The sequence below is a fragment of the Cryptomeria japonica genome, chromosome 2 (assembly GCF_030272615.1).
Source record: "Cryptomeria japonica chromosome 2, Sugi_1.0, whole genome shotgun sequence".
Taxonomy (NCBI): domain Eukaryota; kingdom Viridiplantae; phylum Streptophyta; class Pinopsida; order Cupressales; family Cupressaceae; genus Cryptomeria; species Cryptomeria japonica.
This window is the reverse complement of record NC_081406.1, coordinates 279,925,485-279,951,898: the sequence shown is the minus strand read 5'-3', so window position 1 is coordinate 279,951,898 and position 26,414 is coordinate 279,925,485. Positions and strand designations below refer to the sequence as shown.

The 26,414-nt window shown below is 40.6% G+C and overlaps 1 protein-coding gene across 2 annotated transcripts in view; it reads left to right on the top strand.

The window, feature by feature from the left end:
- The window catches only part of LOC131030494 (probable phosphoinositide phosphatase SAC9), a 169,001-nt gene that overhangs the window by 13,667 nt on the left and 128,920 nt on the right, over window positions 1–26,414 (top strand). The window contains exons 2-3 of one of the 2 annotated variants that reach the window (XM_057961335.2): window positions 12,495–12,766; window positions 23,680–24,278. In XM_057961335.2, the coding sequence (XP_057817318.2) occupies window positions 12,751–12,766; window positions 23,680–24,278 (615 nt within the window). In that variant the 5' untranslated portion in view covers window positions 12,495–12,750. Of the gene's footprint in view, window positions 1–12,494; window positions 12,767–23,472; window positions 23,492–23,679; window positions 24,279–26,414 lie in introns of those variants that run through there. The other variant, XM_057961336.2, reaches the window with a different exon arrangement.

Here is a 26,414-nt window from a genome sequence, read left to right as displayed (position 1 = left end):
TTTCGAGGCCCACTTAGCCAAACAATCAGCTGCCTTATTCCATTCACGAGGAATGTGGATGAAAGACACCTTCTCCATCATAGCACTAATTTGCAAAATCTGGTGAACAATCCCTGCCAACTGCCAATTAACTCCACTCACCTTTTGCTCATTCAACAGGTTAACAATAATCTACGAATCCGATTCGCAGATAACCTTACGCCACCCCAACTCAAAAGCACGCTCCAAGGCATAGAAAATTGCTAAACCCTCCATAAAATTATTAGACTGCTGCCCTTTACGAACAGAAAAGAAGAAAACCACAGCCCCCATACAATCCCTACCAACCCCCCCAATCCCAGTAGGGCCCGGATTACCCCGAGAGGAGCCATCAGTGTTAATCTTAATGAAGTCCTCCTGAGGGGGCAACCATCTTCCCTCCCTTTGGACCTTTTGCTTAGCCTGTCTACCTCTCTTGGCACACGCTGAGACAGGAGACATCTCCTGCAAACCCAACCTACTCACAATATCAGCCTCTCCTCTATCCAGAGGAAAATTAACCTCACATTTAGCTTCCACCGTCTCTTGGATCATGCAAATGATTCTATTCCACACTTGCTGAACTAACAGTTTGACATCCCTAAAGATCCTCCTATTCCTCTCTAACCAAATCTGCCAAAGTAAAAAAATGGGTCCAATGTGCCAGATAGTCTAGAGAAAAGAGGACAAAATACGAGGCCTGCCCAAACTGCTCCAAAACTCCACCAAAGAATCCGCATGAACATAGGGGTGCTTCCACACCCACCCACCAGTAATGCCAAAGCAACAACGAGAAAGGGCATCTGAAGAACAGGTGAGAGGAATCGTCCTCTCCATTACCACACAAAACACACATGGAAGGCCCATGGAACCCACGCTTGCGAATATTGTTCCAGGTTAGACACCTATTAAAAGCCAAAGTCCAAGCAAAACAGCTACACTTCGGCCAAGAGAAATTGTTCCAGACATATTTCCACCAGTGCACCTCCCTCCCCTCCAAGCAACGAAACAGTAGCTCCTGGTACCCATTGGCAACAGTAAAACACCCTTAGGATTCAGGGACCAAGCAAGTCTATCCCTATCCTTAAGGGAACTACAGTGTCTACTAGCGAAAATGCCATAAAGCTCAGCGCAATCTTCCTCCATATCAACAACCGGCCATTCATTAGGAACCTTCCACCGCACCATCTCCAGTTGCCCATACCTATAAATAGACTTAAAGTCGCTCACTCTAGACCACCCTGCCTCCAGGAACCTCTGGCTAAGATTCACTAAATTAGGAAATTGATCAATAATGGGGGGATAGCCATCCCAAGAATCGAACCAAAAAAGCACCTCTTCTCCCTTCTTATAGATCCAAAAGAGACCCTCTTTTATCAATGAAGCCCCTTTCTTGAGAGTACTCCAAATCGTAGAGCCTTTTCCCACAAGCGAATATCTTGTAATTTCCTCTTTCGGGATCCTCTGCATATACTTGCAAGACAAAATCCTAGCCCAACTTCGATCCTGTTCAACACACCACCTCCAGTGCAATTTAGCTGCCAAAGCCTCCCCAAGTAAAGAAGACTGCCTTAAGCCAAGCCCCCCCAACTGCTTCGGGCTGCACACCAAGTCCCAATTGACAAGACTCCATTTATGGGAGGATAGGTTGCCTGCCCATAAGAATTGCCTTGCCAAAGAGTCGAATTCCTTCACAAACCACTTTGGGGCCACTTGGAGCATACACCTATAAATCGGAAGGGCATGTACCACCGATTGGATCAGTTGAACCCGCCTAGCAAAGGATAACCATCTATGAGTCCAATGTTCAACCTTCATGCGAAATTTGTCTAGAATACCCTGCCAAGAGTCCCTGGGAGGATTACCAGCAGAGATAGGAATACCCAGGTAAGTCAAGGGGAGAGACCCGACCTGGAATATCAAGATATTAGCAATCCTCAACTGAATAGGTCTCGGTGTATTGAAGAAGATAATGGAAGATTTATCCTCATTGATCAACTGGCCCGAAGCCCCAAGATAGACATCCAAGATTTTACGTAGATTAATAGCTTCATTGATCCTAGCCAGACCCATCAAGGCCATATCATCCACAAACTACAAATGGGACTGAGGAGGTATGCCATTACCCCAACTCCAACCATGAATAGTACCAATCCCCACATTATACTTAATCAATCTCCCCAGACCCTCAGCCACGAGAATGAATAAGTATGGGGAAAGTGGGTCCCCTTGACGAAGGCCCCTAGACGCACTAAACAACTCCGTATGATCTCCATTAATTAGCACCGAGAATGAGGTAGACGAAACACAACTCATAACCCATTCAATCTATTCCTCAGCAAAACCAAAAGCCCTAAGAATCTTCTGGAGAAAGGACCATCAGACTCTATCATAAGCCTTTGCCATGTCCAGCTTGATAAACATAGCTTTTTCCTTGGAAGCTGCCATAGAATGAATGGTCTCAGTAGTGATGACCACTCCATCCAAGATTTGACGGCCCTGCACAAACCCACTCTACTCTTCTGAAATAACCCCCCCAAGCCAATTCTTCAACCTTTCCGCTATCAACTTCGAAATAATATTATAAATCACATTACAAAGGGAAATAGGACGGAACTGGCCTAACCGGTCAGCCCCATCACACTTGGGGATGAGCGCAATGACAGTCGCATTCAAAGCCCGAAGCATCTGCTTACTCCTCTGGGACTCTTGGACCACCTCCAATAAGTCCAATTTGATAATATCCCAGAATTCTTGATAGAACTCAATCGGAAACCCATCCGGTCCCGACCCCTTCCCCTTCTTCATGTGAAAGACAATCCTCTCAAGTTCGTCCAACAAAATAGGGCCCATAAGCTGCTCATTCATCTCCCTAGTAACTAGAGAAGGGATACAAGCAAGAACTTGAATTTCCTCTTCTGATTCCCCCCTGAGAATCCTCCCTAAAAAGGGATTGGAAATATTGCATAGATTTCCTAGAAATCTCCTACAAAGATAAACACTGCTCACCTCTATCATTAGCCAGAACAGGGATGGAATTGCCATGCCTTCTTGCTTTCACCGAATTGAAGAACGTAGTATTCTTGTCCCCCTCTTGAAGCCAATCAATTCGAGCTCTCTGTTTCCACTAGATTTCCTCCTTAAGCTCCCACTCCTCTAAAACCTTGACCGCCCTGACTTACTCCCTCAGCAAGGCTTCTGACAATCCATTCTCTCTAATCTCTCTAGTAATGCCATTCAACTCTAATTGAGCAGCTGTCTTAGGCATGAAAGAAATTACCAAAACACTGACGATTCCACCGCTTAAGCTGAAACTTAACAAATTGCAGCTGCTTGGAAAAAGTGTACATGGCAGTGCCATAGGTTGGCCTCCCTTTCTTCCACCACTCTGCAACCTGAACCTGCAAAGAAGAATCTCGCAACCACATAAGCTAGAATTTGAAAGGAGTGCGAGCGACCCGAGCAAAAGAGGACACCAATTTGATGGGCCAATGGTCCGAACCTTTCCAATCTAAAATCTCGGAGCATGTGGACCATCCCCCACCAATCCAAAAATTAGAAACCAAAAAACAATCCAGCCGCTCCACAATCCAATACTCCCCTAATCTCCTGTTGTTCCAAGTGAACAGACCATTACCGGGCTTGATGTCAACAAGATTCAAGGTTGATAAACTATTTCGGAGAAGGAATGAAGAAGGCTCCAACCGCATAACACCGCCCTTCTTCTCACTCAAATCTAAGATGGCATTGAAGTCACCCGCCATAATCCATGGATGAAAAGGAAAAAACGCACGCATAAAAGTAATATGAGACCACAAATTCTGCTTACCCTGAAGATCAATGGGTGCATAAATGCTAGTAAGCAAGATATATTCCACAGTCTCAAGACTAGAGGCAACCCCGGATAAAGATGATCTGGAAGAAACCCACCAAATAGAGCAAATCCTCAAGGGGTTCCAAAGACAAGCCACACCTCCAGAGGAGCCAAATTCCCCAATACACTGACATTCGCCCCTCCCCCATAGCTTAGGCACCAGACCCAACATACTTTCCACTGATAGTTTAGTTTCCTGCAAGAAAAGGACATCAGGAGAATGACTCCTAATCAATTCCCGAACAACTTTTGGTCTAGGGCCACTGTTCAAGCCCCTCACATTCCATGAAAGCACAATCATTTCGGGGGATTAGAAAAATGAGAATTCAGAGTCTTTATTGACCTTGACTCAACCAAGTTCTCCCCTATCAATTTAATCTTATCCAAATCCTTCTTTCTGCCAACCTTCGAGTTCTTCTCTGTTGCACCTTTCTTGATGTCTTTTTGAAGAAGACCCAGATGTAAAGAGATCTTATTACTCTTAACCCCAACAGAGTCCAATTTTTGTGTTTTAGGAGAAACACCCCCACCAGCTATCTTCATTCCCGCACTAGAGATGGGTCCTATCTGAGCCAGTACCTATTGATCCATCTCCATCTGTTGACTTCCAACCTCTTGCAGACCTGTTGTGACGTATTCACACATCGCCCCATTGCAAATGGGGACCCCTACTTTTTGCTTTCTAGGGTTTGTTTTCTAGGTCTTTTAGGGTTTTGTCTATTAGCCTTTGCATGCTGAGTGTTGCCAGAGGGATCACTAAGATAGCAGGCTCTGCTTGAGCCAGGGTGAGTCCATAGGGCCCCAAAATTAGGGTTTCTTTGAAAGTCTTCCTTGGGACAAAGTTTTTCTCTTGTTGCTAATTGTGTCTTGTTTGAGGAGGTCAATGAGGCCTGGTGAGTGAATATCATACTTGAAGGTTTGAGTTAAGTCAAACTGGTGAGTGATGAAGTCTGGAATGTCATCCTGATCTTCAAATGCCCTGAAATTTGGCTGTTTGGAATGTCATCCTGATCCTGAAATTTGACTAAGTCTGGAAAATTGAAGAATCCTCCAAAAACCAAATTTTGCATTATAACTCTTGGAGGTCCTAAACCACTCTCAAACATCTTGACAGTATATATGGAATATAACTTAAAGTATAAGTCACTTATACTTAAATGTTATATTCCATAAATGAATCTTGATGGAGAGGCTAAAATGTCAAATTTCGCTCCTGACCCTTCCAAAGGGTCCAGAGCGAAAATTCACCAAGGACTCAGGATCTCACGTAAGTCAAAGAGTGGTTGAGCGAATGGGCAAGGATGTGGAAGGATATGCATGAAGGCGTGAGTCTAGGCCAAAGTCAAGTCAATTCCAAAGTAAATCAAGCCTAGAATAGGAATTTCGCTCCCGACCCTTCCAAAGGGTCCAAAGCGAATTCCTTTGTAAGACACTTTACATTGCCCAAAGTCATGAACTAGCTCATTCCCAGGCATTTGTGAAGGCAAAACACTTATTTGGAGTGAAGAAATGTGAAAATGAAGTCAGGATTTGAGCCCAAGGAAGAATTTCAGTCCTGACCCTTCCAAAGGGTCCAGAGCAAAATTCATGTAAAACCCTATTTTTCACCAAATTCTTGGGCTAGATGTCAACTTGAAGAGCAAATTCATGTGATCATGATGGAAGGAAGCCTAACGAAGTTTGTCCAAGGTATGAAGAGGAGAAAATAAGTGAGAAATTAGCTCAAAAGCTGAATTTCGCTCCCGACCCTTCCAAAGGGTCTAGAGCGAAATTCTTAGAGGTCACCTTTTTCTCCTTGTTTGCACTGAAAACCTTGTTCCTTGGGCATGGCAAGGGCAATTTGATATGTTCTAGCCCCAGGGAGTGATTGAAGGAGTTGGAGAGTGTGGATTTTGTCTAAAGCATGAATTTCGCTCCTGACCCTTCCAAAGGGTCCAGAGCGAAATTCACCTTTTCCTCTATTTTGCTCTTTCATATGGCCAAGTTTTGGATTTTTGAGGCATAGTTGAGGAGACTTGGATGCATGTTTGCCTTGGAGAGGAGGTTTAAGACTACAAAATGATGGAAATTAGCCTAAAGTAGGAATTTTGCTCCTGACCCTTCCAAAGGGTCCAGAGCGAAATCCTCATTTGACCCTCTATTTTGCCTAGGACATTGGAAAGACCTTGCTTTGAGCCAAGTGAGTGGCAAATGGACTTGATGGTGGTAAGGAGAGGCAAATTTGATCAAGTTTAAAGATGGATTAGATGAAATGGTGAAAATCAACCTAGAATGGAAATTTCGCTCCTGACCCTTCCAAAGGGTCCAGGGTGAAATCTTCCATTTTACCTTCTATCTTGCCTAAAATGATGAATAGAGTTTGAAAGGACCTTGAAATTGATCAAGTTTGAGAGAACTGGATAAATCAAGATTTTCGCTCTTGACCCTTCCAAAGGGTCCAGAGCGAAAATCCTCATAACCCTCATTTCCTTCCTAATTTTGGCTAAGTGTTGGTCTCTAAGGCACGTTGGAAGGTGGATTGACGTGTTCTTGCCTTGGGGGATGATTGAAAGCGTTGAAAAGTGAGGATTTTGTCCAAGAATGGAAATTTCGCTCCTGACCCTTCCAAAGGGTCCAGAGCGAAATTTCCCATAAACCTCATTTCCTTCCTTGTTTGGACCTACATTCTAGTTTTGAAGTGATGGGATGTAAGAATGTGAAGGATTTTAGCCTAGAACATGAATTTCGCTCCTGACCCTTCCAAAGGGTCGAGAGCGAAATTCCTTACAAACCTTTTTTTTAACCTTGCTTGGTCTTAAAACTTTGTTCCTTGGGTGAAAAACGATGAAATTTTATCTTGTAATGAAGAATGAGATTGAAAGGATGAAGAATCAAGTCAAGAGTGAGAAATTCGCTCCTGACCCTTCCAAAGGGTCCAGAGCGAATTTTCTCAAAACCACTCTTTTCTCTTAACTTTGTGCTAGATCAAGTGTGGGCTAAGGTAAATTCAAGAAGGAGATGTCCCTAGGAATGACTTTGAGCTGCTAGTGATCCAGGAATTTGAAGGAATTGAGCAAAATATGAATTTCGCTCCTGACCCTTCCAAAGGGTCCAGAGTGAAATTTCTAAAATGACCTATTTTTTCTGCAGGTCAAGTCAAACTTTGAGTTTTTATAGCTTGGATGGGTGTGAGGAGAGGTGTTCTTGCCCTTTTGAAGTTGATTGAGGTTGAAAGGATGGAAGAATAAGCTTAAAACAAGATTTTTGCTCTTGACCCTTCCAAAGGGTCCAGAGTGAAAAACCCTAAAACCATCTTTTTTTTCCAAATTTTGTGTGAAGTCAGGACTAGACTAAGGTAAGAAAAACCCTTTGGATTGCCTTCGAATGATTTTTGATCACCAAAAATTCAAGTTTTGAGCTAAAACATGAATTTCGCTCCTGACCCTTACAAAGGGTCCAAAGTGAAATTATGGATAGGTCGTGTCCCTGGCTAGGATTTTGAGCGAATTTTCCTTTTCAAGCCTTTTTAGGATCAAGCAAATGTTGCCAGGTTGAGAAATGGATTCAAATGAAGGGGTCTAGAGGAAACAAAGTGAAAAGAATGGAGTTAGGTAGGAGAAGACAAGCAAACTTGAATTTTGCTCCTGACCCTTCCAAAGGGTCCAAAGCGAAATTCCTCAAAACACCTATTTTCTCCTTGTGTGAAGCCAAAACTTTGATTCCTATGGCATAGTCGAAGGTGGAGTGAGATATTCTTGCCTTGTAAGGTGAATTGGAATGAAGAAATTGAAGGATCAAATCTAAAACTTGAATTTCGCTCCTGACCCTTCCAAAGGGTCCAGAGCGAAATTCCCAAAATCACCTAGTTTGCCCATGATGAAGGTCAAGGTATGAATTCCTAAGCCTTGGTGGAGAGAAGGCTAGCATTTGCTTGTCTTGGGAGGCATTTTGGAGTGGAGAATGATGGAATTTGAGCTTAGTCAAGAATTTCGCTCTTGACCCTTCCAGAGGGTCCAAGGCGAGATCCTTTGAAACTCCTATTTTTCACCTTGTTTGAGCTAGGCAAAGGGGCTAGTTGTGAGATTATGATGAAATGAGGTCTAAATTGGCCAGGAATGCAAATTTCACTCTTGACCCTTCCAAAGGGTCCAGGGCGAAATTCTTATAGGCCCTGTCCTTGGGGAAAATCTTGAGCGAAATTCCATTTTGATGTCTTCTCGTTAATGATTTAAGGTGGAAAATGCTATGTTGAAATGAATATGTCATATGTGTCCTTAATCATCTTTTGGTTTGTTTTGCAGATGAAAGAAGACCAGGCCAGGACAAAGACGACCTCTTCCAGTCCATCATCATCAAGAATGTTCCACAGGCAAAAGGGAAGACTCAAGGCACTTTGAAGTGTTGGAAGACTCAATGTGTTCAAGGAATTGCCAGCTACCTCCAAAACCTTCGCTTCGCCACACTAAGGAGCCACAAGATGACAAAGAAAGGCGATGCCAGCATTTCAAGGAAAGGTACACCATCCATCCAGCACATCAAAGACAAAGGAGGTCAAAGCAAGGGTTTGTTGAAGAAGCTGATAGTTTCAAAAGAGTTAATTAAAGTTAGCTTCTCAGCATCATCAAATTGAACATCAACCAAGTTACAAGTGTCAGACAAGGTGGCATCCCAGTCATCACTCCTCCAGTCGGATTGGTCCACCTCAGCATGACCAGATTCAATGTACCTAATTTACCGGAGGTGACACAAACTTCGAGGCACCTACCCTTGCTTCCTATTGGTCCTCACTCCTGGAATGTAATTTTCTCATTGGCTAGAGGAAGTTTATTGTAACAAACCCTAATTAGGGTTTCTATCTTGTAATCCTAGCCTTTGATTCTAAGTCAATCAGAGCCATCTGTTAGTAAAGGGACTCTCTATATAAAACCCTGGCTCCTCATTTGTAAAGGTTAATAGCTGGCTAATAGAGAATAGATAGTAGTGAATAGTCAGAGAGTAGGAAATAGTTGGAGTAGAATAGAAAGAGAAGGCAAAGATTGTTACCAAGATGTTGTAAAGGACTTGTAAACTTCATTGAAGAAATGGTGAATTCTATGGGTCGATTCAACAATTTGCATGGTCTCTATACTTCTCAAATTTGATTTCATGTTATTAGATGAGTGGAAGAAATGTGTATGATCGATGGTGAAATTTGTATACCCATACTACTAGCAGTTTGTTGATTGCAGACTTGCCTTGTGTAGTCAACTGGAATCATTCATCTTAAGCTTAACTTCAATTGTTGCTTCTTCATTGATATGCATCAGCCTAATGGTGTCCATGCCTGTAGCGGTGATCTGAACATCATAAAGCTTTCCTCAGAAGATCACACTAAGCTTGTGGAGATGTCAAAGCAAGACTTAGTTAGAATTTCATCAAAGGTCATTCATTGCTCTTACATTCTTAGTATTAGAAATAGATCCCGTTTCAACCCTTCTCCTTTTTCCTTTTTTTCAAAATCTAGGACTAGTAAAATCTCACATTCCAGCAATATCCAAAGCAAATCAGACGTTCAGGTCATCAAATGTAAGTCCCCTTGTGATTCTAGCAAAATCACATCGTACCGCAAAGAGCTTATCCGCATGTAGAGAACCTACATACAAGAACCTTGGAGTTGCCTCGATTGATCCTTCGGCGAGATCTTTAGCAGTCGGGAACTTTGTTCAAGAGAGGATAAGGTACCTTTAGGTATTTTATTCTGTGTTCGCATGTGTACAAAAAAAACACATCAACAAGACCCTGGGTAGGATCCAACTTCACACTATCAGGCATCAACCCTAATGCACTATGATCCAGGGGGATTAACCCCGGATTCACCTCCTGTTGACTAAGGTCATCCAAGGCTTCAAATTTGTTAAAAGTATCCTCCTCCTGACTTTCCTGCAAAGACCTTTTTTGACCACGGTTCCTATTCTTTGTCTTAACTGGGACAAAGCCATCAGCACCCACAGCCACACTCAACATGGGAGCTTTTCTTTTATCAGCCCCATCAAGGTTACTGGACGGCTGTGAGGCTGATGCACAACTGGTTTAGACCTAGGGCACTTGCGCTGCAAATGACCATACTCATGACATAGGCGACACCGAAATGGTAAAGTCTCATAATCCAGCTGTTGGACCCAAGAATAAGAGCCCGCACACATATCTATAGCATCTGGCAAAAGCTTACTAAGATCAATTTCAACACAGATGCAAGCGAAAGTCATTACCTTTCTCCCCAAGGTTTGCGATGACGATCCAACAGGCCTCCCAAGCAATGAAGCAATCATCCGCAACACATCCTCCCGACAACATTCCATCAGAAAATGAGGTAATCGAACCCATATTGGGACTCGATTCGGGAGTTCCTTCAAAGGGTTAATTCCGCATGCCAAGGTTTGATGAACAACCCCACTTGGTTATAAAAATACGGGCCTCCTTCAAAGACCCTATTGTGATCCTCCATGCAATTGAATGTAACCATGAAGTAATTGTTTGCAAGCAACATAATATCCATTTCCCCTTCCAGCACCCAAGTCCTCTTAGCCCAATTTCCTAGAAATTGCAAAGAAACCCTCATCCCCAAAAATTTGTAGTAAAGCAAATGCTTTGAAAAATATTCAACATCCTCGGCAATCATCTTAGGCGGAATTACCAATTTCGGCCTCTCTTTGCATCTCTCCAGACAGCCGTTAAACTTCGAATCGGGGATCCATTAGATACTCTAGCGTCAACAACCTCCGAGTCGGGAGCAAAGAGATTATTATCAAAAGTCTTAACGCCATGATTCGGGGATTTCAAACCCAAAGCTGCTCGAAAATCCAAGCTAGGAGAAGCCTCTGAAGCCACTTCTCGCGAACCAGCCATCATGCACGACAGAAAAACCCCCACCCCAAACGGAAATGGGAAAAGAAAAACCTCCACCTGAAAGCACTCACTCCTCTCACCTCCCAAGCTCCACCAAAGAAGGCTCCCAAACCCGAGCCCTCCCAACCCCGCCTACACCACCAATCGTAGCAGCGGACCGAGAATTGGGGACCTATCTCCCCCGACACCCCCAAGCCACCACCTGCAGCAAACAAAAAATGATTTTTGCCCTCTCCCTGCAACGCCACTCTGAACCCCCCTGCGTGAAAGCGAACACGAGCTAGGGCACGGATGCCCTAGCTCGGCCTCTGCACTCGCTGCCCTCGCACGCCATCAATTTGCCCAATCACCTCAATAATGTTTTATCTTAAAGTCACTTAGTCTAGTAATTTTATTTCATAATAATAAAGTCACTTTTTTCTTTATTTTAATCAAGTAGCCTTGTTAATCAAAAAGTCACTTAAAAATATTATAGTAAAGTAACTTTATTATTCCCCCATAAAAAATGTACTTTTATTCATTTATTTAAGACATTAAAGTTATTACTTTAATATTTTAATTTTATTCTGACATCATCCACTGGCCCTCTCCCACTAAAATTGATGATGTACTTGGCTCCTTGGGGATGATCGAAGGTAGTAGACTAACTGCTAGTCCCTTCCTAAAAAATAGGGATCTCCCTAAAATTTAGGAAACTGTCGCCAAACATCCAAAACTGCTCACAGAGCCTTTTCCCAGTCTCCTGCACAAAATTAGCCCCCCTCCTAAAAAATAGGAGCCCCTCCTAAAATTTAGGACACTGTCGTTGACCCTTGGAAACGTCATATATACTCCCGAAATGCCATCAGAAGATGTCTTGTGTGATTCTACATCCTTGAATGGGCTCCTTATCCACTGTGCCAGCCTACGGGAACCCTGCTGATAGGCTAACCTCTGCAAAAGATACTGACCTAGGAAATGGGGACATTACATTTAGTTTGCTTATTTTATATTTTTTAATCAATTTGTATTTTAAAATGCAAATTTGATATCTGTTGCCACCACTTACCATCCTCAAAACCTGGCATAATTTTCACCGTGTTTGTAACCCAAGCCCCATCACCCTTTCCTTAGAATTTGGAGAGATACTGTTTCGTCTCTTGATTCCTTTAGCCATCTTTTTGCCTATAGGTTTAATTTTATTTGATTCATCTTTTTTGTACTTGAAATCTGACTTGTAAGCCAATGGTAGGCAAGGCTCTGAAGGAGACATCTTAAGCTTACTTGTCTAAATGACCAGTGTTTAACATTCATTACTTTTTGAGTAAATAACCATCTTGACATCTAGAATCATTTTATGTTTTTCTAACAATGTCTTAACATTTATAGTGATACTCCTAAAATTCATGATAAAAAATAATACATGTGCTAGGCAATGAGTTTAATTGTTGAAAACTGATGTCAAGTTGAGGAGAAACAGTTTTGTTCTTACAAATGTTTTTAGGCTACCAAGATTGGTGTGTGGCAAAGTATAAATTATATGATGTTTTTCAAGATTCTAGTATGAGGTGGGAGATTTTCTGTATCGTTCTTATTAATTTCCCATGCTCTAATCTTTTCTGCTTAAAGTATAGATTTGCATTTGAAATTGAATTCACATTTTCATGCTTTAATCTACTGAACTCCATTGAACCTTCTCATGGCTTCCTTGTGTTTGGTTATATGTTATCATCTGAATTAGTTTGTATGTTTGGTGCAGGTTGAGATCATATATACAGAAACGATGACAGAGGCAGAAGGTAGCCAATGACAATCCAATGCAGTTGTTCCTATGCAGATTGGTTCTACAAAACAAAGACATGTTTAGTAGTCTTTGATATGGTTCATGTTGATGCCTTCTTTTTATAAGTGGTGAGATAGTTTTGACATCCAGCTCCAATCTGGTGTTCTTGGTCCATTGGAGTGATGAGTATTGAACAGTAGAAGGTTGCTGATTTACATTTTGATAAAGAGAAATGGCAGACATGAATGGTGAGGGTTTATTTTATATTGGCTTCTTAGATTAGACATCTACTAGGCTACTTCTGTCATATTTAGTCAGCTTCACTGTCAACTATCTTTCCTGTTCTTAGCTTTCAATGGCGTTTACACTGTGTTAACTTTCTACAATCCATATTTTAATTGTATCTTGGCATTGTAGAAGCAATAGTGTGAAATTGAATTATGATTAGCACTATATCCATACTTTTACAAATACTTTATAAATTCTGTTCTTATGAGGAGGCCCTAATTAATGTTCAAGTTGCTGCTGCAATTGATGATAGCTTATTTCAACATTTGATTGTGCTTTCCATATATTTGGAAGTATATTTTAGGAATTGAATTGCATACTTTCTCTCCTTTTAACAAGTCGCTTTGTATAGAACCATCCATCTAATTGTTAGGACCTATGTAATTATAGTCAAAGATTTGGATTCTTATCCCTTGTGATTATCTAATGCATTATGCAACATCGTATTAATTAGAAGGCATTGGTTGCACAAAAAGTTTTGTGAATCCAGAAGCAGGCTTTGGGGTGAAAGTCACCAGGTTGATATGTTAACATCCTCCTCCTGGCACTCACATAACTTACAGGTTTTTGCATGTTATTTCAGTTTCTTTCCCTTGCCTTCATTTCCTAATGTTACATGAATGAAAGTTTACGGAAGAAGTTGCCCATTTCAAATACTTTATCAAAGGATGACTCAAGTACTAGTTAAAAGGATCGCAACAATAAATATTTCTGAAAGGACTTCTTAGAACCGGGAAAATTAGAGGACCTTGCTACCAATAACTTCTCGGATCAGTCAGTGAGGATTCCAAGTTGACTCTGCAACAAAAGCATCACATACATTACTTCAACATTTGAGAACTTATTCATTTTAAGAATTGCAATCAAACAACTTAACAGAATCCTCTTTTGAACTTTGAACCCTTTTCAATATTATAATTTATGACAGCAATATGAATCCATTATATGGTACTACTAGGAAGGCAAAAAATGAACAGATCCAGGCTAGTCTAACACTTGGAGTGCCCAACAACACTTATCTAATCAAGGCTTTATCTCAAAATAAAATGCTTCCATTCATTTTGTGAGGTTCATACTAATAAATTTCAGAGCTTGAAGTCAAAAACATTGCCATATAAGGTTTCAGATCCGAATTCATTTTCCCAGATTACTGGGTAGTGCATGTAACTAATCCTAAAAGTGATTACCTAACTAATCAACACATTGAATAGGTTATCATTGATGCTGCACAGATATTGATTATGGCATTACCCCATAATTTGTTATTTATTATAGAGTCGTCTGATCCAACAGCCAATTCTTCTCAATAATCTGTTTCATAGCTTGTTTTCATTTTCTTTTATGCGCTCTTGAGAAAAAAATATATGCAATAGATCAAGATCTTAATGTAGAGTTTTAACAGTGCACCTGTCTGCATGTGATTTGCTTTCTCACATTGGACTTTTATTCAAGTTATAAAATAATACCCATAAAATTTCAGGTCCAAAACTAAGCTTTGCAACTCCTTGTGGTTGACAACAATCTTTCCTAAGGCTAAGGTTCACTATATAAGCATCACTCATGATCATTTGAAGGTAGTCAATTTTGAGTCTAGGTTTAGCTTTTGTTTTGGCTCCGAGTGGTTCACTAATTGAAAAGCATCGTATGATAATATCATTTGTGAACTCCATAACTTGCACTTAGTTGTGCCCATGTATCTTTGAAGGCTAAGGCCTGTTATTGTAAGCCCTTGTGAGAGATTGTAAATGTGATTATGACTGCGAATTAGTCAAAGATCATGTTACTGTTTCATTGAGTTTGTCCTTGTATTTGTTCATTTAGTTGCGTGGTTGGATAATCCTTCATTGGATCCTCCATCCATGATTGCATCAAATGGTATTGCGCCAAAAAGTTTGGCATCCTGAAAGTTTTTGCTTGTAAGTAGATTCCCGAGTTTGTAAACAAAATGCTGATTGTGAGGTAGTTTACAGTGGTGATTGTGAATAGATTGATGACCTGAGGCAGTATGCAGCAAATCCGAGTAGAAGATGCCTTTGTTAATTGAAAAGCATTATATTATAATATCATTTGGGAACTCTGTAATTTGCACTTAGTTGTGTCCATGTATCTATGAAGGTTGAGGCCTCTTATTGTAAGCCCTTGTGGCTGATTGTAAACCCAATTATGATTGTGAATCAATAATGATCATACTGTCATTTCATTGAGTACTATTATGTGTTTGTTCATTTAGCTGCATTGTTAGATAATCCTTCATTGGTTCCTCCTTCCATGATTGCCTCAAATGGTATCAGATTGAAAGGTTTGGAATCTTTAAAGTTCTTGCTTGTAAATAGATTGCCGAGTTTGAGGTAGTTTTCAAAAAGGTTGTAAATAAAGTGCCGGTTGTGAGGTAGTTTGCAAGAGTGATTGTGGACAAACTAATAATTTGAGGCAGTTGCATCAAATCTGAGGACAAAATGCCTTTTAGAAGAGAAAAGGTTGGAAAGATGGAAAAGATGTTTGAAAGGATGAAGGCATTGAAGATCCGATTGGATGTTGTGAAAGAGGATAGAAGAAAAGGTTTAAACCTACGTTACCCCAAGTTTCCAGGACGAGGGGACGGGGGGATGAGTTTTTGGTACGGCAATTTTTTTTGGGGATGGGGGGGGGGGGCGCAAAGGGGACGGCTATATAAAATATAGGCAAAATTTAAAATATATAGGAAAATTCTAAATGGTCATATGAAAACATGGATAAAGCATGCATCTATACATTATATTCTCATGAAAACATGGATATAGCATGTGTATGATTATAAAAACATTTTAGAATGCAAGCATCGAACATACAACATTATCAATAGACTCAATACTCAATATGCACTCATAATTCAGAATTTCAATTCATTCACATTGTCAATATGCATATCATAATAGATATTAAAGAAATAACATACAAAATGCCCAAAGGCCACACTGCTGCCATATTGTTTCATTGTCAATTGCGATATGGAAATCAAAATAGTACTAAGTAAATACTAAAAAGCAAAGTATAATATTTATTATTTAATTTATTTTCTATTTATAAATTTTAAAATTTATAATATGAATTAATTTAAAATTATAAATATTTGATATGAATTAATAAATTTAATGTTGCCTTTTAATTTTTGATAGAGGGCCCATGTTAGAAAAATAATAAAATATAGTCGTTCAATAATAAAAAAATTGATAGTCGTTTTTTAAATTTTTTCAATATAGAGGGCCCATGTTAGAAAAAAAAAAAAAAAAATTGAAAATACGAGTTTTTTTAAAAATATTTTTCCCTAGCTCTAGATGTGGGGGATGTCTAGCCGTCCCCCCGTTTCGGGGACGTCCCCTCAAAATTCTGACAATTTGGGGACGGGGGGGGGGGACGTCCCCTGGTCGTCCCCAAGTCCCCGAAACGTCCCCGGGACTGGGACGGGGATTTTCAGGTAGGGGACGCGTCCCCGGGTTTCGTAGGTTTAAACCCTAGAAATGATCATGAAAGTGATGAGGAGGAAATCAAAAGAGGTGAAAATACCCAAGTTGCTGAGTAAAATGTAGAAGATCTAAAAGAGAAAGAAACAAACTAGGTAAAGATGTTGAAGACTATATTAAAAAATTGGTAAGAAACCTTGAATTGAATATTTTAATTATTTTGGTGATTTGAAACATGAGGTGTTGCTTGATTGGATAAATGATTTAGAAGAATGCTTTGAATATGAGGAGATTGTAGATCTTGTAAGGGTTAGATTTGCCAAGACTAAACTAAAGGGACATGCTTCCATTGGTGGAAAGAAGAACAATTAGAAAGAAATAGAAGGGGAAAAGAAAAGCTAACAAAATAGGGTAGGATGGTGCTAAAGTTGAAGAATAAATTCATATTCGTTGACTATAAGCTAGAATTGTCGTACAGATAACTCAAACACTCCCTCGACTGGCGTATGCCGTATGAGTGATCTAGTACGGGGTTCCAGTCATCCCCTATGAGTATCACCTGCGGGTCCTCGTCCTTGCCTAGATTGATTTTTTTCACATCCCTTTCCTCGTACTTGATGGGTTTATCCCGTTCAAACTGGTGGGTTGGCGTGTTGTCCATCTGTGCCATTCCCTCTTGGTATCTACCGCACTCTAGGGGAAAGGGTTGTTCTTCCATCCCGCCACTTGATTCTCCTATCGCACATATTTGAAGCATGTGACACTTCGGGTGGAAGACCTCATAGTCCTCCATTTGCCAATGAAAAAGTCCTGCCAGTGAACTGGTTCCATCCTCAGAACATCCGTCCAGTTCCAACACTCCTTTGTCGGGTTCTTTCCCTCCTCTGTCTCCTTTAGAACCCCACTCCCTTCTATTTGAATCTTTTGACGCGAGCTCTTCGCTAACGGACTGGTTCCTTAGATCAATTACATACTTATGACTGTCACTCTTGATTGAGAGCGTATTCCTTTTCCAGTTATGATTAGCTTTGGCCATGATCAGCCACCCCCTTCCTAGAAGAGCATCATACGCTTTCCTTTCCTGCGGAATGACTACAAAATCCATAAGGAATTGCTGCATTCCAATTACCACCTTTGGTGCCTAAGGGTACTGAGGGGTTTGATATCGTGTTGATCCGCACCGACCGGGTGGAAGTTGGTGGCCAGAGTGTAGGCTTGCTGAGGCTTCGCCAAGTTTCCTCTGGTAGTACGTTGACTCCAGACCCACCATCAACAATGGTGTTTGTAAGCTTTTGGCCCATTATATCCATCTCTACTACTGTCGGTTTCTGTCTAACGCTCACCGCGAGTAGCATAGGATTCATGGCATCTATACCAGATTCCTTCATCGGGTCGTACTACATGATTCCGCCACTGTTTGGTGTTCTTGACCAAGGGTAGTGTCCCCGGTTACATTTGTCAGAGCCATCCTTAACTGTGGCATGGTCTGCAAAAGGTCAGACACACGTACGGGTATTGTGGTTTGTAAAATCTGCTTAATGATAGTTTTCTCTGGTTTTGACCGGACTGGTGTACCGACAGTCAGGTGCGAAGCCCTCCGCTCTCCAGCCATTGCCCGCTCGATATTCGCCCTTGCCTCTTGGAGCCTTTCTTTTTCTGTGCGAGGGTCAGGATACATGGCTTTCTTGTTTTGCAACCTTGTGATTGCTAGTACGTCTTCTCCTGATCCTTCCACGTCCAGCATGTTCATCCCTTTTTGCTTTGGACAATCTATGTCCTCGTGATTTCCTAGACCGCACCATCTGCACAACAAACTTCCTGCATCACCTCCGTTTTGGCATTCTCGGGCAAAGTGACCCCATTCGTTGCACTTCCTACATTGAATCATGGGTCGCCCCTTCCCGTCGTATTGCTCCTTGGTGTGTTATTATTGGATCTATTGTTACCCCGTCGATTGTACCCTCCAGGGGAGGCGTCAGAGTTTGTTGTTGGCTTCGGAGGTGTCGCCGGCAGTGTGGCTTGGTCTGGTTGGGCGTAGAGCACTTGTGTGCTCCGTGCTTTCAAGTTGTACGAGCATTCCTTAGTGGAATGTCCCATTACTTGGCAGATGTCACAGAAAACGTTGCGGGGACAACTTCCTTTAGTGTGTCCTTCAGTCTTGCAGTCAGTACACCAAAGTTCTTTTCCTTCCCTACCACTTTCCTTGTCACCTTTTAACTCCTTCATCATCCTCATCATATCCTTCCGGAGTGCTTGCACGGTTTTGGATCCCCCATCGCTGTCTTCGTCCTTGCTATCACCATCGCTCGCCCGTCGTTTCCCTCGAGATGTCTTGTTTTCACTTTCAATATCCATGGTGCGGTTGTATGCTTCATCGTCCTTCTCAGGGATGGTACCAATCCTTCCATGAACCACTGCTTCTTGAGGCCATCCGCCGGTTGGTTCTCCATTTTGTTAAGTAGTTCCCTCAGCCTTTTGTTATATGCGCGCACACTTTCGTTTTTTCCTTGTTTGGTTTTGTAAATTTCTGCCACAATTTCGTTGTCATCCCGTAGGAGTTTGAATTCTTCCTCGAAGGCCTTCTTCAGATCGCTCCAAGATGTTTTATGCTGAGCATCGAGGTCTATGTACCAGTCAATAGCTATTCCTCGCAGAGTGTCCGGAAACGCCTTCACCCAGTAGTCCCGGTTGTCTTGGCCATTTGCTTCCTAGATGGTGATGCATGTCTTGCAATGCCGTACAGGGTCCTCTGACCCGTTGCCCATGACTTTGGGAGTTTTCGCTTCTTCGGGGTGTGTGCCATCGTTCTTTTCTGTGTGGTTTTATGCAGTGCCTGGAAATGGCTATATGCCAAGAAGGTACCGGAGGGTACCATACGCTTCTGGTCTGGTTGGGCCCCTACCAATCGGGCTTTGGTCACCTTCACTTCTATAGTCCCTCCTTCCCGAGGTTTCCGGATCCGATCTTCCTGTTTTGATGCCCTCTGACAAGGACAAGTTTTTAATGCCAGACAACGTTGCTTCAAAAATAGTGGCGATTTCCTCGTGTAGGTCTCGTACCGCCTCCTCTCCTTGTTCAGAAAATTCCGATTGGATGCTTTGTGATTCGGCTCTGGAGTCTTCTTCACTTGACGTCGAGTGTGGGGCCTGGTCGGTGAGATCTTCCTCCGCTACGTCTAATAGTGGCAGGTTCCTGGCAACCTCGACCAACTCCTTCCACGTACACGGTTTTTGCCTCTCCCGACTACGACTCTGACTCACACTCTGACTTCTGCTGTGTTTCTCCGGATTCCTCGAGTCAGCAAACTCTCTTAGTCGCCGTCTCCTGTTGAACTGTTCTTTTACGAGGAGAGATCTCCGTACAGTTCCCTCGTTTACTCCTTTGGTAGCAGTGGTACGTTTGTCTTTGTTCGGCCGTAGGGGCATCAAGTGCCAGAGGTATGGCGTCGACTGGCCTCTCTCTCCTCTTCCTCCCTACGTCTCCGTTCCTCGTACTGTCGGGGAACTTGTTGCCGCCGAAGTTCCTTTGCCGTTTCCTCCCTTTGGTCTTGGAGTGCAATCAAATTTCTGGCGAGTAACCTTGGAATACTCTCGAGTAGGTCAAAGACGAGGGTGTTGACGGTGAGTTCACCACGTACCTTGCCTTTCGAGACGGCTCTCTCCTGAGCCTCTCGCTGCACGTACTTCGTGACCGACACGTCCCACAACTCCACCAAGTCTGCCGTCAACTGATCCTCTCGTTCCTCTTTTGTGGTACTCTCTTCGTGCGTCTCGCTGTCCACAACAATTAATTGCTGATTAAATGGTCGGTCCATTAATTGCTTTCGCCTGCCGCCATAGTTATCTCCAGGTTCGTTTAGGCAATGGCGCCAAAATGTTTAGTCCTAAATGTATGGTTGGTGAATAATCAGATAACACAGTAATTCCCACACGTACCAAATATTCATGCAACATAACAATTGTACATAACAGCATAAATGACAATGATACTAACTAGACCTTAAAAGTTATATCTTTATTCCAATGTCCAAAATTGTCCATACATAATCTCCCTGCCGAGGTTCCAACCAAACAATATAAAGACCCGACGGTTGGTCAAGTTGCCAACCGTCACCAACTCCCAACTACCCGACGGGAACCTCTCGGCGACAAACATAAACATAACATAACACACATAAATATTATTCTTACTAACATACGTTATTTTACCCCTAACAACCTTCAACTCTTCAAAGTCTCCAACTGTTTCCTGTGGAAGAGCCAAAGGCAGGGGAACCGCTGCATTTCCTTAAGCAATAGGATTGATCAAGTGTTGGAGATAATTTCTCAGTCGCTCATTCTCTTTCTTTAATTCTTCTTTCTTTTCTACTTCTCTCTTCAATCTTTCCTTGATTGTCTTTGAAGTCAACATGACCAAGGTTGGTGTCTCCAAGCCTTTTCCACTTCAAAGTGATTTTAAGTTCTAGTTGTGCTCCCTTGTTGGCGAACTTCATTTGAACTTTACTTGAAAGTCCTCCTTGAGCTGACATTTACCTCCTGAAAATCGTGAAAAACTTTCTAAGTTATAAAACAATAAGGGGGTTGGATGTTTGTTCCCATCCTAGAGTGCAAAGTTTGAAGAAATTTTCAAAGGTTAATTTTAATATGAAAATTTTGGAAATTGAAGCATTTGCCCCTAAAAAGCATAAAAAAGCAAGACGATTTGAATTGAAAGCTGTTTTGAAAGTTTGGGAAAATTCTTTATTAAATCACTCCAACTTTGATCTCAAGCATGGAAATTGGCTTTGAAATTCTTCCAGAAGATGTCTTGGAAGTTTGCAATTTTGAACTTTTTCAACACTTGGCCAATTTTTTCTCATATTCTTCCCTTAGGTGAATTTCCTCATGCTTTTCACTTTTGTTTTCACCCTTAGCCAAACTTCTCGTTTATCCACCTATGGCGGACTTCATGTGTGGATAAGTAACTTTCTAATGTCCCAAGGCGGACTTCATCTTGACTTTAGAATTTTTCTCATGTCTTTATACTTAGCCAAAATTCCGACTTCTCCCTTCAAAAATGGCAACACTTAACCACTTTCTTTACCCATTCCTTGGGCGGACTTTGCATTTTTCAAGACATTTTCTACATGTGGAAGGCGGAGTTGATGTTGTTATAAGAATTTTTTCTGATTCCTTAGGCGGAATTAACATTTGGACAAGGAATTTTGGCTATCCTTAGGCAGACTTGGCACTTGATTTCAACTTTTCTTTCAATCCACTAACACTTAATCGAATTTTCCTTCATCTTCCTTGGGCGGATTTGCTACTTGCTTAGGGAATTTCCTTAATACTTATCAAATTTTCAAATTTTATTTTCACCAAGGTATCAATACTTAGCCAATATTCTGAATTTTTTCTCCCTAGGGTATCAACACTTAAACCAATTTTCTTATCCTCTCCGTGGGCAGATTTTCTACTTTGACAAGGAATTTTCCTAAGAATTCTGCGGAGTTTGCACATGATTAGACATTTTCCATTATGCCTTGGGTGGAGTTTGCACGTTGTCATGTCATTTCTTCTTGGCCTTGGCCGACTTTCTTGGCTGCAAGTCATTTTTCATCATGTGTAGGGCAGACTTCATGTGTTGTCATGTCACTTTCTTCCAACCTTGGCGGAACTCATGTGTAGGTATGTCATGTTACTTGAAGCTTGGGTGGAGTTTGCTATTGCACAAGTCATTGCCTTCTCCATTTAGAAATTTTCTCTTTGCCATAAACACTTAGTGGATTTTCTTGCTCATCGTCATGTTCATCTGGAATTTTCTGGATCAACGCCTTGCCTGGAGATTTTTCCCTTGCTTTTCTACCTTGGACATACAAACTTTTCATTTCGAAGACAAGAACCTTATTGCCTTGACCTTGATGATCCAATCCTAGGTCAACTTTCAAAAAAGCTGAAAAAAGCAAAAAGCAAAATGCAAGCGAAAAAGATGCTTCCTGGATTGGTCCCAAAGTGCCAAAATGAAAAGCAAACTGCAAAAAAGAAGAATCCCACAAAAATAGGAAGTTGTCAGAGTTGGCCCTAAGTAGTTGCGTTTTTCGTCCTTTGGCTTACCTTAGCACTTCTGTGATGTCAAAATGCTCATTTGATCATGATTGGTCCAATTGACCTGAGGAATTTTAGAAAACTCTTTGAAAACCCTTAACTCCAGGCTCGCAAAGATTGGCGACTCAAAACACTATCCTAAAAAAGCGAAAATTGGGGGTCCCCATTTCCAAGGGGGTGACATGTGAAAAAAGTCACAACAAGTTGGTAACCAACACAAATACCAAATGGACTATGCATCGTGGAGCTATGTAGTGCACAGTTGTAGCTATGTTGGATATAGGGCAAAAATTCTTCCCATTTTTGGGATGCTGTGATAATACATTTGTAGAATTTGAATGATCATGCCTTAGTCTATCCATTTGTTTGAAGGTGGGATACAATGGACTTCGTTAACTACAATCCTTGTCAAAAATGATACTCTAGGGTAGAGTAAAATGGACTCAAATATTCTTAAATATAGAAACCCAACTTTTGCAAGCTACCATGATGGCCATATTTGAGGATTTGCCAACTACTAGACACACATTGTTATGATGATGTTTGGTTGTTGAAAAGGTTGTCATGAAATCCATAGAGACATAGTGCTAGAGCTTGTCAAGAGCTAGGAGAGGTGTGTACAATCCTTGTTTTCAAATTGTAGGCTTCATAATTGCACAAGCTAGCAAGATTGAATGTACATGATGACATCATGATGTAGTTTGGCTAGTAGTACTTTTGTTGTACAACAATTGCTTCTTTGCCCCAAAGTGACCTGCAATGCGGCTATAGTGTGCTTTTCAAATCATTTTTTGTTCCGTAGTAGGGATATAGATGCATCTCATGTGAAAGAGAACTCCATGCAAGTAGTAATCAAGTGCATGTTTGCCATTTGTGAATCCTTGGTAGATGTCAGAAAAATAAAGGCCATTTTTTTCCTGAACTTTATTAGTCGTGCACTTGTTCTGAATTTTTTCCTCACTAAACTCGAATACAACCATGAATGTTGTGACTCAGGTTATACTTAATACCATGCTACTGCCAGAGAATCTCAGAAATCTTTGCCAAGGTGTAATCATGTCTTGTATTAAATCTTGAAACATTCATACAATGAGGAATATTTTGGAAGCTAAAAAGCTCAAATCAATCTCCTAAGCATAAGGTTATAGTCTACTAACTAACGGTATACTCTAATAATCTTCAAATAAAGATAATTTTGTAGCTAGAATTTGGAGTCTAATTTCATGCTTTACCTTATCATATATCACGTTCCTTTGAGCTTTTTCATTGGCTCAGATCTTTGATGTCAGGTTTCAGGTAACTTCTACAATGTATTTTATCTTCTGATGCAAGGTTTTTACTTTGATGCAGCTTATGCTTTGAGGGACACCTCTGTGGTTATTGTAGAGTTGGAATCCAGTGAATATTATATAATTGTGAGTTTATCAACAAGGAAAGACACACAAGTTATCTACATTGATCCAACAACTGGGGCACTGCTGTATACAGCACGCGAGGGGTTTGACATCTTCTCTTCTGAGGCTGAAGCATTAGATTTTGTGACTGCTGGATCGCATTGGATGTGTAAAAATACTGTACATGCTAGAGCGATTTTGGGCTATGCAGCATTGGGCAGTACTGCGTTGCTCATAGTTGCCACAAAACTTGTGGCTTCAATTCCAGAACTTCCAGGGGGGGGATGTGTTTACACTGTAGCAGAGAGCCAGTGTTTAAAAATTCAACTTCAAAATCCTCAAGTTCAGTATAAAGGGGAGTTAAAAAATATTCAGGAGTTTGCAGATATTGATATTGAGGGGAAGTATTATTTTTGTGAAACAAGGGATATTACAAGGCCTTTTCCCAGTGAATCATCTGTTTTGGATCCAGATGAAGAGTTCGTTTGGAACCAGTGGTTATCATCACAATTTAGGGATATAGGACTCCTGCAACATTGTGTTATACTTTTGCAGGTATATTTCTCATCTCTAAGTTATTGTTTCTAACACAGCACTGAATAGTTTGCTTCTGAGAGTTTCGTTTGAGCAGAAAATTATGCAAATGTATGGCATGTAAATGGTATCATGGAATACCAGTGGGTTTTTGTCTGGGATTGGGCATAATTCATTTGAGGGATATTTCCTGAGTGTTCATAGCAAAGAAATTGATTCACCATTTTAACAAGGTGACATACACTTAGTATTCTGTACTCTTTCCAAGTCAATATTGAAAAGTTTGTTTTACTGAGATATGGGTTTGGTATTTCTTTTCTGTGCAACATACATTATATCATCCTTGTTTTTCTATAATATCATCATGTTCGTTTCTCATAGTTCTCCCTTTCTATTTACCATGTGTATAAGAGGATTTTCTGAACCTCGTTCACTGCTTTTCTGCATCTTAAATTGCCTCCAACTTGATGAACAGGAGAAAGGCAAACATCTGAGCAAGAATCATAGTTACTCAGAGATTCATTCCATAACTCCTAGTACAGTAGTACTTGTCCCCTGTATCTGAAATTCATTCTGTTTTGGAGACACATATGGGGACATCTACAAATGTTAAGAAACTTTAGATAAAGTTTCTTCATATGGCTATATATCTCCTATTAATTTCCATTTGAATTGATAAACTTCCTATAGAAGTTTCTTAGATACATTATATAAATTACATTGATTATTTTTCTTGAGTGGTGATAATTGGTTGATCATATTGTTTTTACATGAAAATGTATAGTTTTTAACTAGCAGATTTAAAATAAAAATAAAAGCCAAAATCTGTGGTAAAAAGAGGAAAAACAATATAAGGGTTAAGATGTCTAAGTGCTCTGAATTTTCATCAGTTAATTGAAAAGATAATCATTTCTGAAAACTGCCTTACCATGTTATAAATAATGGCATGTTTATAAATATTAGGAAACTTCAGATAAAGTTTTTTCATATATCTATACAAGTCCTAGAATTTAAGAAATATACCTGGACATGCAATTTTCTGTTTTTTGCATGGTACAGTTTTTAACTAGCAGATATAAAAACATAAAATAAAAGCTCAAAGAGGTAGTAGTAAAAGGAAAAACATTGTAAGGGTTAAGATGTCTATGTGCACTGACATTTCATCAATTAATTGAAAATATAGTCATTTCCGAGTAACTCCTTACCATGTTTATAAAAATGTCATGTCTGACTCCAGTTCTGATTTAGTGCCTCTATGTGTGAACGTTAACTGTTTATTGCTTGATTATGATTATCAAAAATCAATATAATCAGGAAGATCTTGAATTACTCAACCAGTATTTGAAACAGAAAGGTATGTCAAAGGAGCACATTGAGGAAACGAACAAGAAACCTGATGGAAAGCATGAGATCAGATGGGATCAAAGCAATGATCTCAATATTGAGCCACCACTGGGGACCTATGACTGATCTAGCAGAATGTATGACTGATCTAGCAGAATGTAGTAATTATATTATTGGGTCATGGGACTAAATGACCTGGTAGATTGATTAGTAGTTCTATCTGATCTTTTTGTACAATACTGAGTGATCTGGTTCTAGTTTTTGTAACTAGATTTTGATCTCCGATACTGGTTGGAGCAGCTGCTCCTCATGATGTAATTACTGGTTAAACTATCTCTAATATAAAAAAAAATCAATATAATTGATCTTTGCTTTCGCTAACATTTATTTTTTTGCTTTAAAACAGTTTCACTTAATTTGATGATTTCTAACCAAAAAACTAGTGCTTTCAAAAGTAAATGTAGATTTGGAAAAAATTTATGTTGATACAATATTTTTTAAAGATTCATTAGCGGGGAATTCTATTAGGGCCCCTGCTTGATAAGAACATATACAACTTAACATAATTACAATAAAAAACCGTAATGGATGCCAGTTAAAAGCACAAACCAAAAACCATCTAAACTGCGAAACCAACTTCCAGCCCCACAAAAGACAACTAACAAGGTGCAGACAAGAACAAAGCATCATCCTGCAACCAAAGTAGACATGACCAGAATAAAGAAAAGTTGTCCAAAAACTTAGTAGATAACCCACCTACAAATACCATCATCTTCCAACACTGCTGTGTTCTGATGCTGATCTGCAGAAAAC